Source organism: Cibotium barometz, chromosome 38 (assembly GCF_041138505.1).
Source record: "Cibotium barometz isolate CiBa-2024 chromosome 38, ASM4113850v1, whole genome shotgun sequence".
In the NCBI taxonomy this organism is placed as follows: Eukaryota; Viridiplantae; Streptophyta; class Polypodiopsida; order Cyatheales; family Cibotiaceae; genus Cibotium; species Cibotium barometz.
Genome location: NC_141083.1, coordinates 3,707,426 through 3,723,425, shown reverse-complemented (window position 1 = coordinate 3,723,425; position 16,000 = coordinate 3,707,426). Strand labels below are relative to the sequence as shown.

Sequence of the window (16,000 nt, the reverse complement as noted above, 5' to 3'; positions counted from 1 at the left end):
GCTGATCTTTCATATATTTGGTGCTTTGGTCTCTTTTGTCCTCACAATGTGAATCTGCTACAATCATCAACAAGCAGCATAAAGTACAAAGAACCTCCCAAGCATGTTGTCTGCATAGGTCCACACAAGTCAGTGTGTACCAACTCCAAAGGTTTTGAAGCCTGCTTCGGAAAAGATTCCATGTGCTGCTTACCACGAATGCAAGATCTACAGCGTCCTTGCCTGCTGCCAACATCTGGCAAGCCAACCACCATCTGGTCCTGGAAAGCTCGCCAGCACATCCACATTCAAGTGGCCAAACCGAAAGTGCCACAAATCACCAATCTGAGAACCTGTCAAAGAGGAGAGTGCAGAGAGTTTATATATACCATTCTCCACACCGCCTTCCCAAACAACCTGGCCAGTCTCACGGTCCCGCAGAGCAACAGAATGCTCCTCAAACTCCACCCGGAAGCCAATCTTGCACACCTCGTGCACTGACAATTGATGAAAACCAAGTGCGGGGACGTAAAGAACACGAGAGGAATGCTCCCCCCCTCTGCCATCAGGAATGATCTCCATCCGGCCCTCACTGTGTATCGGTATGGTGGAATTGTTGCCAATGAAAATGCGACCTGACTGCCATTTCAGATCCTAAAAGAAGTCACAGGAAGGAATCATGTGCCTAGAAGCACCACTATCAAGAATCCATTCCCAAGTATCCTTGGCGGTGAAGCCATCTGCCTCCTTGCTCGAAGAAGATGAAGCATCGGTGTCCAACATCTCCAAGTGCACAAAGGCTGGAGTCTTTGCAGCTGAAGCTGAAGAATCAGGACTCTTCCTAGTCCACGTGGGACACTTCCTCCAATAGTGGCCTTTCTCGCCACAATCATTACAGGTCCTCTCGGCCTTCAATTTCTCTCGGTCTGAATCGGGCTTCTTCTCAGAAGACTTCTCCGATGAAGCCTTCCCTTTGCCCTTGTTGTTGTTGTTATTACGGCCTTTCGACCATTGGCCAGTCAAGGCCTCAGAACCTCCGTCCTGTGGGGAGGGTTCATGAATCGCTCTTCCTGGTCCAGGACCATGGGCACAAGCTCCTTCCATGTGATGGTGCTGAGCCTACCACTGGTGATCAAAGAAGAGTAAAAGGCTGAGTACTGAGAGGGTAAATGTGACAACAACGTTATGGCCATATCCTCTGACGATCTCTTTCCCGGCCTAGAGAACTTCCTACTGAAGAGCCTGTAGCTTGTTGATGTGTTCCCACATCGTCGACGACTTTGCGGGATGCATCATCCGCATATGAACTTCCAAGGAGATTCTCTTCATGGGTGATACACTGTTGTAGAGAGAAGCCAAATGCTGCCAAATCCCTCTGACCAACGTCATATGCTTTATGTGATTGATCACATGTGGTGTGCAATTGAGGAGGATGAAAGAACGGACTCGAGCATTAACACAATCCCATAACTGTGCATGTGCCTGTGCCTCCCGTTCCTTCCGAATAGAGGGTAACTCCCCATCTTCCAACTCCGGCCGTGGAACCCCAACAACAATGAAAACAACCAAGTCATAGGACTCCCAAACCAGATTCCATCATTACCTTCCATATGCCGTAGTTATTCCCGTCCAACTGGCAGTCCACCGGAAACGTGGGGAGTGTCGGGATCTTCACATGGTTCTCAGCCATCTCAAGCAAATCTGCCATCTCAAGGGTTCACAAGGTCTTGTGAAGGGAGGGTGGGTTGGAAAAAAGAAGAAGAAGAGGCTGCAAATAGAATGCAAGGTGGCTGTCCAATGGTGATGGCTGCCTTCTACCCAATCTCCAAGTCCCGTACAGCCCAAAACAGTCTCCAATCAGCAGACCCTTGACGTCCCACTGTCTCCAAGCTTCAAGCCACCTGGGACTCTGATACCATGTCAAAATGCAGGTACTGTTTTTCTATACATTTGGGGCTCTGCCCACACCTTCTGGAGGGCTCTTGAAAGCAAGTAGAAGAGCTTATGGCAGCCCTTTAAAGACTTGTACGCAAAATGCGCTTGGATTTTGACTCTTTGAAGACTGGAAAGGATGCTTACGTGGAAACAGCACTTGTCTTTGGGCTCCTCTTGGAATTCCAAATCTTTGGTAAAATAGGGAATTCCAAGAAAAAGTCCCTCCGTTTCTATATTCACCTGTGATTAGAGCTTTAGGAGAACGAGTGTACTCCATAGAAGGGTTCCTTCCGTTGACGGATACCCATGTGATTAGAGCTTAAGGACCAAGGTACTCCGTGGAAGGGTTCCTTCCGTTTACGAATACACCTATGATCGCAACATGGACACATTTGTTTGATTTTGAGTGGTCATCGGAAAGCTACCAAAAAGAACGTCAGATCATCATGTTGTGGGTGCCCAAAAGCACGACAGATAATCGGCAAGCTACCAAAAAGCATGTTGTAGCAGCTCAAAATAAAGGTTGCATGATGGGGTTCAAGCAGTGCAAAGCATATGATGTTAGCTTTGATCGACCGCAAGAAGAGACGTTTGCCTCCAAGTTGAGATAATTATACATGGTGTTGGGCCTCCATGCAGATGGAATCATGCCATGGGGATTGTAAAAAGGTTTTTCAAAATCAATCTCTACACATGATCTAAGGAGATGATCCAAGTGTGGTTTTTTTTCAAGGGTTGTTGTTAGCGTACGCTGCTACATTAGTCAGAGGTTTTTAGGGTCCGGGGTGTTGGGCTGCATTGCGAATTATGAGGACAAAGCGATTTGAATTTGATTAAGCAAAATAAGCACATGAAGTGGGGGATTGTATGCACCTGAGATCGCGTGAGGCCAGATGAACAAGCAAACAGCAGGTCGTATGCAGGGACTCTGTTATGGGGAAGAGAGCCTGCCATATAGCCTCTTGCGACTGTATAGCCTACGCTAATAAGTTCTTTAGATGTCCCTGTTGATGGGATATGGCCCGGTACACGCTGACGGGCAGAGTGTGAGGTGGGATTTCTTTCAGAAGGACTTGGTGGCTTGAGGGTATGCTAGTCCGTCGTCTTGAATAGTTTGCCTCTATATGGGGAGGAGGTGCAAGGAGAGGCAAAACACGGACCCACTGTAGGCACCTTAGGAACGCACTCACGCACCGGGTAGGCACGTTAGGCCTTCCTGGGTGCGGGAGAGGTTCCGTGGGTGCCGAGTGCCCCGGGGGTTGCCCTCTCCTTGCACCTCCTCCCCATATAGAGGCAAACTATTCGGGGCAGGCTAGCATACCCTCAAGGCACCAAGTCCCTTCGGATAGAAATCCCACCTCACACAGAGTACCTAAAGCATATGGGCATGCAAAAATACACATGGGCACCCATGTTACGCACTCATAGATGACCAAAAAAAACAAAAAAAACTGAGAGGCAGATCACACGGGTAAATGGCGCTTTTCTGCTCTCGCCACCATCAGTGGTGCTGAGCATGAGAAAATCTCTCTCAAAAGATCCGCCATCAGTGGTGTTGAGCGTGAAAACTACTTCAACTCTTGCAAACCCGCCCTCTAAAACTGCCGTGAGCTTTCAAAACCACTTGGATTTCCTCGACTTTTGCAAACCCGCCCTCCAAAACTGCCTTGAGCTTGCAAAACCACGTGCAAATCCGACAATACTACCTTGAAGTTTTACCATCTCTGCCTCAATTCTCACAACACACCCTGTGCGATGCATGGCCACCAAATGCGAGCATTCGAGCCTCCGTGTGATCTGCCTCTGAAAAGGGGCAAATTTGATTGGTTGGGAAGTGGGGTGCCCATCTTTGGGCAGAGCCTCAAGTGGCTGCCCACACGATTTTGAAAAAGTTAGGCTATAGGTGGCAAGCTGACTATAGTTGAAGTACAGTATTCAACTTGGTAGTGTGTAAGGGGGGAAGTGCACGCCAAGCTCTTTTTTGAAACCTTATTGGCTACATTAAGAATTTCTTGGTGGCACGCACCCTCCAATATACTTTCAAAAACGATTCCACAATTGACTGTATAGTCCTTTGGTGGTTGCATTTTTTTCCTTTGTTGTATTTTAAAAGGCTAAGCAAGCTAAATGTCATGGATTCACTGTTCTTTTTTTCCCCAAATTAAGTTTGTATATTAACTTCTAAAAACAATTCAAGGACTTCCACTCAGTTCACAAAAAAAAGGAATGTCGTCGGCTTGGTCCAAGTACACAAACCTTACTCTTAAAACTCATTGCAAAGAGTATGAACTACATCTTATACCAAATTGGAACCGACCTGGCAATTGATAGTTATTGGAGGATAATAATCTCCACCATAGCTAGATGATCAGCTCCATACTTCATATTTACAAGCCTCTTCAAAAGTCATCCTGCTGCATGTCACCAAAAAGTACATGCGTCTAGGTCCTTTGATCAAAGGACATGTGTCTAGGTCCTTTGATCAATAGTTGGTCAATCGCCATTAAGGCCTTCTCTAATGTTGTTTCCCATCTCATCCAGTAATGTTTGGATCTCATCAAAGCCCATAATAATGACTAAATCATTGCGCATTACTATGATTAAGTGATAACAAAGTTTAGTTGTCTTTTGGAAGTGTCTCAAGGCATATTTAACTATTCTCTTTTTGGCCCAAAGGAGTTGATAGCCAATGATCATGCTCAGTTGTCCTCTTTGCAATCCCCAGTGGATGCATCTTGACCTGAGAGCTGATAAAGTCCAAGAAAGAAGAAGCAAAGCTGCCTCTCTCAAAATATGGCATATTGAAATGTGGAAAAGAGAAATTGATTGTTAATTACTACCATGACATCTAGCTAATATGTTTATTTAAATTCTCTTGGTGTCTAGATCCTTAGTGCTGAGGGAGTCTCCTCTCAAAATTTAATGAACATAGCCAATGCATTCCCGATGACCTCTCCTTTAGAAATAAATGATTGTGTTACACCCACATTACAAGCTTTTGGATGAGTGGCTTCTCCCTCTAATAAAACTACAATACAAGCATGAAAAATGAATAAACAAAGAATACACTTACACTGAGAACACCTAGTAATCCATGTCCAACGAGACACGTGCGATCTTAGAATTTTTTTAAAGATGAAAAAAGTTTCACTTGTAATTTGCTATTTAAAAAAAGCATACATGCAATGTTTTGCGGCCCAATGCCAAGCACAACTCTTAACACATATGCCATGGTGTAGAATCAACCAATGAAAGGTTTTTCAGTTTGACAAAAAGTTTTTTTAATTCTATTGAAAAAGTTAAGGTTTTGATTCTATTAATACCTTAACTCCTAGCATGTCTTATAGTGTGTGGTCCATTACTTAAGGTTGAATCTCTTAATCGGATTCTTAATAACACTGCATTTGGTTTTAACTCTAGTTTGAACTTGGTTTGGAGAAGTTGGTGAGTCAACTCTAGCCCACCTCCAATCCTTGCACAAGTCAAATTCTTTTAAGCATCCATTTGCATTACTATTACCCTGTCAATGTTTTTCTAATCTACACCCATGTTTAATAGCTAACCATTATTTCCAATAACTAACATGGAAATCCCATACGCTAGCCCAATCTTGCACTCCTCTCTTTTACGAGGAGCATAAGCTCATCCAATGTTGAAGTCTTTGCTTGGAATGCATGTTGAAAACCTTATTGACTCTTGAGCTACAACTCTAAGTCTTATTTTTTTTCCAACCAATTGATTTATTTTTTAAAGTTTCCCAAGATCTCTAGCATATGATGTTTCATAAATTTGACCCTCTACATCTAGCATAGAGAATTGAAAATTGAGAGAGTTCTTTCCATTAATTTACATTGTACTTGACTAATATGTGATAGATTAGTCAAGAGTAAACTTGCCTATGCTTGAGAGGGATTGTGGAATGCTCTTATTACACCCACTTAGCACCTAATCAATCAGCCAAGGCATGGATGTTAATCAATCCTAGACCTTCTACTTCTTATTGTAATAAGCAACAAATCTCCCATTCAACCTTAGCTTTTGCCACTTTACCACTTCTCTTCCCCGACAGGAATCCCCTTGTGATTTTAAATAGCCTCTCAATTTGAGTATTTTAGGGCCTCCAACAACATAATGACACCAAAAATGATGACCTTGTTGAGTAGAATGTAAGCATGGACATATTCCATAACTGGGATTTGATATCACAAATGATGATAAATGGTCCTAAGTACTCCAAAGCATTACCAAGAAATGCAATAAATGATTTAATGTTCTTAATTGCATATTACTAATTCTTTTGAAGTGAGGGCTATTGAAAATGATAGCAAGTCACTTTGTGTAATTATAGTTATTGTAACTTTACAAAGTGTGGCATAACACCCTAGAGATAATATCTTTAGTAGTATAAATATCATGTTGATGGGGAGGAAATTTCAAGGTCATCATGTGTAGAGGTAATAGGAGGGTCTTTTGTTAAGGCAATGCAAGTTGTAAAGAAAGGCGATTTCTCTTGCTATTTATAATACATAATTCATATGCAAGGATCTCATGGCGATACATGCTCAATTAGAATGTGGTTTGTTGATAGCAATGTGTTTTCCAAACCATTTTGATATCCTCATATTAGAAGAAGGATGGACAACTACAAATGGAGGTAGCAAGTCTAAGCATGTAGTGCACTTTAGAAAGTTTGAGGAGGAAGAGAGGGTGTGAGTACATGAACCAAGCCTTCATGTTGCTCCACTCCCACTCCAATTTCCCTCTTTACCTTGCCAACATCAACATCGTTCCTACCACCACTCCACCTCATGATGCCACATTAATCGCCAATGAAAATGTTCAATCCCCTTTAGCCCCATCAATGATTATGCACAAAATCTTGGTCATCACCTTCACATTATTGCCAAGCCTCCTTCCCTTCCAATCCGGCCGATATTTTAGCACTTAAAATATATGCATGGAGAGTTTATTATTGCGCTAGTACTACACTTCAGATAGAAGTATACAAAATTTTTATTTTGGAAGTTTAGAGAGCTAAGATTCTAAATCTTAAAGGCTTATTCTTGCACTAGTACTACACCTCAAATAGAAGTATACATAATTTTTCTTTTAGAAGTTTAGAGAGCTGTCTAAAGCTTAAAGGCTTTACCTAAGAGATGATTTTCATAACTGATGCCTCTAGGTGTAGTGGGGTTGACACATGCAACTTGGTGATATGTGGCGGTGCTATAAAAAATGTCTCATTCTTACACGAGTATTTAATTGCACGTACTTGTTCTTACACAAGTATTCAATTACACTTACTTATACATACAACACTTATTACAACAATGTGTAGTACGTTAAAAAATCAATAGCAACTTTGAATTTTCACAAGAAGTGAGATAACCACTCTCACGAAGGGCGTGAATGTTTCTTAGTTCCCTTTTGGTTTTAGGATGATGTAAATTAATTTGATTTTTCAAGGAATGTAAATTTATAAAGCTTGTAAAGATTGACTACCCATACTTGTGATCTATTGGATGTGTCATTTAACTCTGTCAATTTGTAATCTATAGGTCTTGGGAAAAACTAATTTATTTTGGACGATGCTTTGTCTCCTCACTCATGAGGTTTTGTTGAGAGGAAAAATTACGAACTTTTGATTATATATGTTAAAATAAGGCTTTGTGGATTTTTACCTTGTCGATGATCCCCATCTTGATTTTTTAGAAATGCCAAAACATGCTCATCACAAAACTTCTTAATGTTATGATAAACCATTTATACAATGCATGCCCTTAACTTTTTATATAAATGACATCAAATTAAAAATGTAGTTATCATCTTTCAATAAAGTCTCTTGTGATGAAGAAGAAGGGTAGTAAGTCTCATTTGTGAGAAACTTCCTAGAGACAATAAAGCACCTCATGGTATACCCACCATTGATAAAAGTAGCACATAAGGCTTAAGCAAATAAAGCATCTCATGGTATCAATTGACAACTAGCTTAAAAAGAAGCACCTAAAAGCACATAAGCACAAAAGAAGGATAATAAGTCTCGTTTGTGAGAAACTTCTTATTAAGAGACAATAATAAGTCTCGTTTGTGAGAAACTTCTTAAGAGACAATAAAGAATCTCATGGTATACCCACAATTGACAACTAACTTAAATAGCATCTAAAAGCACATAAGCAAATACTAAGGCCCCATTCCCTTACCCATCCTCATCCTGATCTTTAGACCTCTCTAAATCTTCATAATCACTTTTCTCTTGTTCTTCACTTTTCACATTCCTAAGAAATTCTTTGAGACAAAACGTCTCTCCCTAAGAATGCTATGATAATTGTAATAACCAGGTTAAGGTTATAGGTGATAAGGGGCAAGCTTTTATGTGTGGCATAGTACCAAGTCACTATTTATGTGTAGCATATTACCAAGTCACTATTTAAACTTTGAGTCAAAAATAAGTTTTTTTTTACATGTTGCTTCAAAGGTAGTTTTAAAAGTTGATCCTTGTCGTCAGAGTCTTAGTAATTTATATCTATTGAATTTTACCTTCTTTATAGGTTAAGGAGCTTGAGGGGATTCAAATTCAACTAATGGATTATGTTTGTTTACCCTTCTTGGTGCCATTTTCTTGCTAGAGTTTCTATTAAGCCCTCCCCTAACTTACTTCAATAAGCTCCAAAATTTCCAAAATATTATAAATCACCAAAAAAATGAAAAAAATAACTCCAAAGTGAGATTTAAGGGTAAAACACACTAAATAGTATAGGTAATAGTTTAAAAATCATATTAATCTTAAATCTTTTAAAATAAGAAAAAACTACAAAAATGGTAGAAATATGGCAAATTATTTGTAAATAAGATACCCTGTATCTATTTTCAAAGGAATAATAAAAAATATGAGTCAATACAACCTTTTGTGATGGGCCCTCGACCATTAGTAGAATTTTTCCGCCAGATAAACTTTGATGAGGTAGATGTCCGGGCAACATGTGATCCTGTTAAGATCTAGTGTGGGGTTCTACCTTTGCTCTAGGATCCAAATGGCTTTATCAATGTCAATTTTGTCCAATGGGTCCCGCCATTTGAAAGGGCGATTAGGGGGGAACATCTATTTATGCTCCCTGACTGAAGGTGTTGGGATTTCTCCTTCTTCCAATACTCCCAAAGATGTGGGTGTTGCCTATGGGGTAAAAGGGTGGTGGTCGTCTTGTGAAGTGGAGCATTTTGGTAGTCCATTTAGGACTTCCCCTAAGGCGGTAAGGGGTGGGGGTGGTTTGGGAGAGACAAAGGGGGGATGGTGGCATTAAGGCAGGGGGTGTAACCATGGGTGGCCTTCTTGAAAAGTGGATACTTTTGGTAGTCCATTTAGGACTTCCTCTAAGGAGGTAAGGGGTGGGAATGGTTTGGGAGACAAAGGGGGGGATGGTGGCATTGAGGCAAGGGGTGTAACCATGGGTGGATTGGCAGGTGTCAAAGTGGAGGTGACAGGGGAGGGAACTGAGGTTGAAGGTTGGGCATGAAGATCTTGGGTTTTTCCTTGGGCAGAAGCTCCTAGAGTTAGTGTATCAAAAGATGGGGAATGGTCTTGAGGTGTCGCACTCGGGCCACCTATTTTTGAACCTACAGGGTTCTCCTCTATTGTTTGCTCCTTTGGATATTTCGTCTCGAAAGTGGGAAAGTATTTCCATGGATTTCATTACGGGACTTCCACGTACCAGCAAGGGTCATTATGAGCAGAATGGCACCCATAGTCGTTGTCCCCAAGAAGAATGGGAAGCTCAAAGTCTATATAGACTACCGAAAACTGAATGCCTCCACCATATTGGATCCATTTCCTCTATTAGGAATGGATGTTATATAGTAGGACATGAGACATACTCATTTTTGGATGGAATTAGTGGGTACAAGCACGTGCGCATGGCTCCGAAGAATAAGGAGAAAACAACCTTTGTAACAGAATGGGGGGCTTTCGCCTCCAATGTGATGACCTTTGGGCTGAAGAATGCTCCAGCCATGCTCTAGAGGATGGTGCAAGAAATATTCTAGAATATTTAACCACCTTCATGAGGGTCTTCATGGATGACTTTAGTGTGTTTGGAAGAAAATAAGACCACATAAATCACTTGATGATGTGCTTATAGAAATGCAGAATGGCCAGATTGAGCCTCAATCTAGCCAAATGTGCCTTTGTAGTACGAGCGGATCTCTATTGGGGCACATAGTGTTTGCAAAAGGACTGGCAGTAGATCCGGAAAAATTGAGATCATTGTAAAACTACAGCTACCAACCAAGAACACCAAGGAGCTAGCCATATTCTTGGGATTGATCAAATGGCACAGTAGATTCATGAGGTTCTTGGAAAATGTGGCAATACCCCTATACAATTTGACCATGAAGGATGCAAAATATGTCTGGTTAGGAGCCTGTTTAAGAGGCATTCCGAAATCTGAAATGGATATGGTCACTAGCACCAATTCTTCAACAACAACCAAATTTTGATCTTGTGTTCCATGTATTTATGGATACTTCTGACTTTGCCATAGGAAGTGCTTTGATGCATGAGTCACATGAAGGTTGGTTCCGACCAGTCTATTATGAAAGCAAAAGATTGTCAAAGCCAGGAAGGGACTATTCCACCACGAAAAAGGAATCACTGGGGATCCTCTATTCAATCAAAAAATTCAGGCATTATCAATTGGGTAATGTCTTTGAATTTCATGTGGCCCACAAAGCACTTATGTATCTAGTGAACAAGCTAGACCTGGTAGGAAAATTGGCCAAATGGATACTCTTGCTACAAGAGTTTGAGTTTACCATCAAGCACACCCTAGGAAACAAACATGTAATGGTGGCAGATTTCTTGTCTAGAAGAGAGTCTCAGGAGAAACTCCAGATGGGGTGGAGGATGACTTCCGAGCTGCTCACCTCTTCATCATAGATGGAGAGAGACCTAATTGGTATGATAAGATGTTGTAGTTCCTTTCCGAGTTGTCCTTTCTGGAGTACATGTCCAGAGATCAGAGGAAAAAGCTGACTCTCTCTAGAGCAAGTCGTTCATGGTAGTGGCATGACAAATGTACAAGATGGGCATAGACTAGATCTTGAGAAGGTGCATCTCGGAGCATGAATAGCAGGATGTGCTGGAAAGGGACATGAAGGGATTAATGGAGGCCACTTTTCTAAAGAGATCACATGAAGAAAAGTGTTTCACACAGGACTGGCAGCGGCAACAACATTGAAAGATGCCCACAAGTTTGCAAAGGAGTGTGACATGTGCTAAAGGCTAGGGTAGCTAAATGACAAAGCAGAATGCCTCACACCCATATTCTACCACTCGAGTCATTCTAAAAATGGGGTTTAGACTTTGTAGGACCATTCAAGCTAGCAGCTCATGTTGAGATATCGAGCTCATCTAGTGAGGCGGTGGACACTAATGACCCGCCTGGGGAATAGGCCCCACACTTACACCACTGGCATGGTTGGTGAGATCATGGGTGATATGCGGCCAGTGGGATGACATGCTGTGTGACAGCCATTCTAGAGACTGGCATAGTTATAGCGCCAGCTCATTTAGTTGGGTTCACACTATAGAGAACCCTAGTATGTATTTGGTTGAGTACATTTTCATATTGTGTGTACTTTTATCTTTGTATATGGTGTGTTGAGTGTTGTGTGAAGAAGAAGAAGATTTTCAGCCTCTCACCTGTGTGTTCTCTTTTAGGGTTTTGTGAGTGGTGTGTGCAAGAGCTCAAGCTCTCTTCCCCCCTGCATCTTTTCATGGTATCAGAGCCTGGTTCATGCTAAGGGCTGAGCTGCAAGCAAGAGAAGCACAGGAACTGGTACGAGGGTAATAGCTTCACCTACTCTTTCCTATTTGTGTTGGCGACGACTACACCCTTGTCGGGAGCTCTACGGGAGGCACTGGCAAATTATCTCTGATTGAGGAGCTTTCTTTACGGGAGTAAAGCTCTAGGGCAACTATACTATCCTATCAGACCTGAATTTTACATGCCGAAAACACGTTTCGGGCACGTTAGGACCTCCTTTTTTCAAAAAGCAGGCGATTTCGAGCACTGCACGAGTAAGTCATCAATTCTAAGTAGAACTCTGTTTTAAGAACTGCAGGAAGACAGATTGGTTGTGCAGACATTTTGTGTGCTGCAAAAGGAGGTCAACATTTGCCATTGGGTGTATGTATGCACATTGAGGTCACTGGTTGTGACATTTGAGTGTAGTATAGTACCGCTGCAGAAAATATAGTAGTTTGTGCAGGAAAAACCAGAGTGCTGTTTCTGGTAAATTTGTGTCTGGCAAGATGTCAAATGATAGCATAAACCAAATTGTTGCTGAGAAGCTTGATAAGAATAACTTCCATGCTTGGAGGTTCAGGTTGACAAATTTCCTGATGGGAAAGGGTTACTGGGACTACACAGAAGGTGAGCATGAAGAGGCACCGGAGATACCGAAGATCAATCCGACTGCTAGATGTGAAAGACTTCAAGGATTGGAACCAAGGAGCTAGAAAAGTTATGTATTGGCTCTCTATCAGTATACAAGACACCATGATTGGGCACATACAGGATGCCAAGTCCCCCAAGGAGGCGTGGGACACCTTGGTAAAACTCTATGAAACGAATACCAAGGCACGAAAGATACAGTTGAAGAATGAACTTCATACTGTGGAAAAAAAGAGTATGTCTGTGTGAATGACTATGCATTAAAGATCAAGGGTATTGTGGAATCCCTTGCATTAAAGATCAAGGGTATTGTGGAATCCCTTGCATCTATTGGCGTTTTGGTAGATGATGATGATAAGGTGGAAGTCTCTCTACGTGGTCTCGGGCCACAATACAAGGCATTCAAGACGTCTATTCAGACTCGGGAAAACATTCCCAATTTCACAGATTTGGTGTCTATGTTGATTATAGAAGAGAAGAGCTTGGGTGAAGACCAACAGTCTTCACCCAATTTCACAGATTTGGTGTCTATGTTGATTATAGAAGAGAAGAGCTTGGGTGAAGACCAACAGTCTTCACAAAACAAAAACAGTTCAGAGCAACAAGCCTTCTACACAAGTTCACGAAGAGGACGAGGTAGAGGAGGCCGTGGATGCGGCCAAGGAGGTGGCTGAACAGGTAATCAGAACTATGGCCAGCAGCAGCAACAACAACAACAGTCCCAGAATTCACAACAACAACAACACGCAGGTGGAAGAGGCCAATTCAGATGCAGGGGGAGTCAAAGAGGCCATGGAAATTGGCAAAGGCAGTATAATGATACACGTGGATGCTTTTATTGTGGTGGTAAGCCTAGACATGTGTAGGCAGATTGTTATAAGAAGCAGACTGATATGCAAAATGGAAAATTGCAGCAAAACAACTATGCATCCTCGAGCAGAAACAATGAGGATAATGAAAGGTTGTTTGTTATGCAGCATGTCGTTAATGCCATGTCTGAAAATGTTGAAGCAGCACATAAAGATGATGTATGGTACATTGATTCAGGTGCTTCAAACCACATGACAAGTCATGGGGAGTGGTTTAAGGAGATGAAAAACCTTGAAAGACCAAGTTTTGTGGAAACAGGGGATGACACTGCTCATCCAATTGCCCATGTTGGAGATGTGCCATTGTCTATGCAGGATGGCAAAGTGAAGTACCTTGTAGATGTACTTAGAAAGATGCATAAAGAATTTATTTTTATTCCAGAAGTGTTATTCTCATCAATTTTGATTTTATGTATAGAAAGATGCATAAAGAATTTATTTTTATTCCAAAAGTGTTATTCTCATCAATTTTGATTTTATGCATAGAAAGACGCATAAAGGAATTTATTCTTATTTCAAAAGAGTTATTCTCATTGATTTTGATTTTATGCATAGAAAGATGCATAAAGGAATTTATTTTTATTCTCATTGATTTTGATTTTATGCATAGAAAGATGCATAAAGAATTTATTTTTATTCCAAAAGTGTTATTCTCATCAATTTTGATTTTATGCATAGAAAGATGCATAAAGGAATTTATTTTTATTTCGAAAGTGTTATTTCCTTAAAATTGAATTTATGAAAGACTATAAGGCATTGTCAGTTGGCAAAGTTTCTATATGAAACTATCATGACAACATTCGGATGTCCAATAGAGATAGACAACAATCAAGGGAGCCACTTCGTTTTAATGAAGTGATTAAGAAGCTGATAGAGCAACACATGATCATACATAAGAAATCAATAGTCTACTACCCGCGTAGGTGAATGGTCAGGTAGAATCTACCGACATAATACTGAAAGGAATTTTGGTCAAGACGGTAAATAAAAATAGGACAGACTGGGGCACAAAGCTGCATTCTACATTATGGGCATTTAAAAAAACTTACAAGAATGCAATGGGACTTACGCCGTGGAGCATGGTGTATGGACTGGAAGCAGTAGTTCCCATGGAGTTCCTCACACAAAGCCTTAGGATAGCCATGGTAGTCACTACGGTTTTCTCTTGTCGATCGTCTCGGAGGTCTCCAATTAGGTGAAGGTAGTATGACAGCTCTACCTCTCCGGAGGAATTAGAAGTGCACAGAATTGAGAAACTCCTTCAACTGGATGAAAAGAGATTGTATAGTGTGTAGACAACCAAGATTGTGCAAAAAAGAGGAAAGCTCCAGGTGGATAGAAACACAAAGTTCAAAATCTTCGAGGAAAGAGACGCAGTCCTGCTATTATTGGTGTAAATACGATCTCAGTATGCACAAAAAGCGAGAGCCAGCTGGCAAAACTACATGGAGATGGTGGGAAATTTGATTTTTTTGCCCCAAAAAAGGATGCATGGATGGAAAGGGAAAGGCATCACATCACCTTTGCCCCACCATAGAACCTGGCCATAAATGACCTCGAGGCTTGTGCAACAGGCACTAATAGACAAAATTTGAAAAGGATTGGGGAGAATCATGGAAATATTAGCTAATTAAGACCATACTAAGGGGAGGCATGCGCCATGACAATGGTTGGAAGGCATTACACTTTCTCAATCAAATGCCTTGTGAGACCCCCACCCCCTCCGAGATGCCCCCTTTGAGGGGTAGCTAGTGACAGAAACCGCGTCAGCCTCTCGTGCGGGGCAGGGATCCACACTCGGGGCCTCGCCCCCATGGATATCCGGACAAGAGACTAGCTCGACAGTTCCTCCGAAACCAAACTCGAAAAAACTTCCCTCGCCCAGAAGGCACGGGCGATTCCGCAAGGAAAATCATCTAACAGGAGAATTAATCTAATGAGTCAAAGTCTTAACTAACCAAACTGATCTGAGCAAACCCAAAAGTAACATGGTTAGATCAAGGAAGACACTTGCACTTGGTCCATAAAATCACCGCTTTTTTCCTCCTTTAGCGAGGCACAGCCCTGTTGATTCCCTCCCACAGAACAAAAGTCTTCTAGGACTTAATCTAACTAATGTAACTTAATCGTAAAGATTTGTATCGTAGAAATCCCCTAATCCAGCCGGCCCATGGGTTATTAGCCAACCACCCAACCACTGTATTGGTGGGATTCCTTTATAAAAAATTGGTTCTGTTTTGCCCAGGTACCAAGGAAAAGAGTTCCCAGGCCCCCTAGCCGGCGTTTCAAGCAAAATTCAAGGTAGTCATACCACTTACATACCCAATATGAAATTGCCATTTTAATAAATTCGACTGTCTTTAAAACAATCTTTCAATGAAATCATAGTATTACTGATCATAATCCTTCAAAATATTGAGTCCATTGTTTTACAAAATATATCATCCGGACTCTCCGTTTGTTGAAGACCAGTTGGTCAACCAATGAGATCCAACCAATGAGATCCAACCAATGAGATCCAATATCAAAATTTAGTTCACGAAAGTAATTCTTTTCAGTTTATTCGTATCTTCCTTGACGTATGCATGGGTGTCCTAGCAACCGCGAGCTCGTGCATCACCTGGTCAGAACCCTCTAGGATCCTACTTAGGTGTCCTAGCACTTCAGTCAGGGATCGCTTCGTCAGTCCTCGCCCATCGTATCGGAAGCGCACCATTTTAACCATACCGAGGTTGGTCAAGACCTCGACAGGCTTTGCCGTGAAGCGAC

The 16,000-nt window shown here is 41.6% G+C and overlaps 1 protein-coding gene across 2 annotated transcripts in view; it reads right to left on the bottom strand.

The window, feature by feature from the left end:
- NUDT9 (nudix hydrolase homolog 9) overlaps positions 1 to 3,003 on the bottom strand; it is a 35,215-nt gene extending 32,212 nt beyond the window's left edge. For both annotated transcript variants that reach the window (XM_086777274.1, XM_086777276.1), the window contains exon 1: positions 2,788 to 3,003. In XM_086777274.1, coding sequence (XP_086633400.1) covers positions 2,788 to 2,868 — 81 coding nt within the window. In that variant the 5' untranslated portion in view covers positions 2,869 to 3,003. The remainder of the gene's footprint in view (positions 1 to 2,787) is intronic.
- Between the last annotated feature and the right edge of the window lie 12,997 nt (positions 3,004 to 16,000).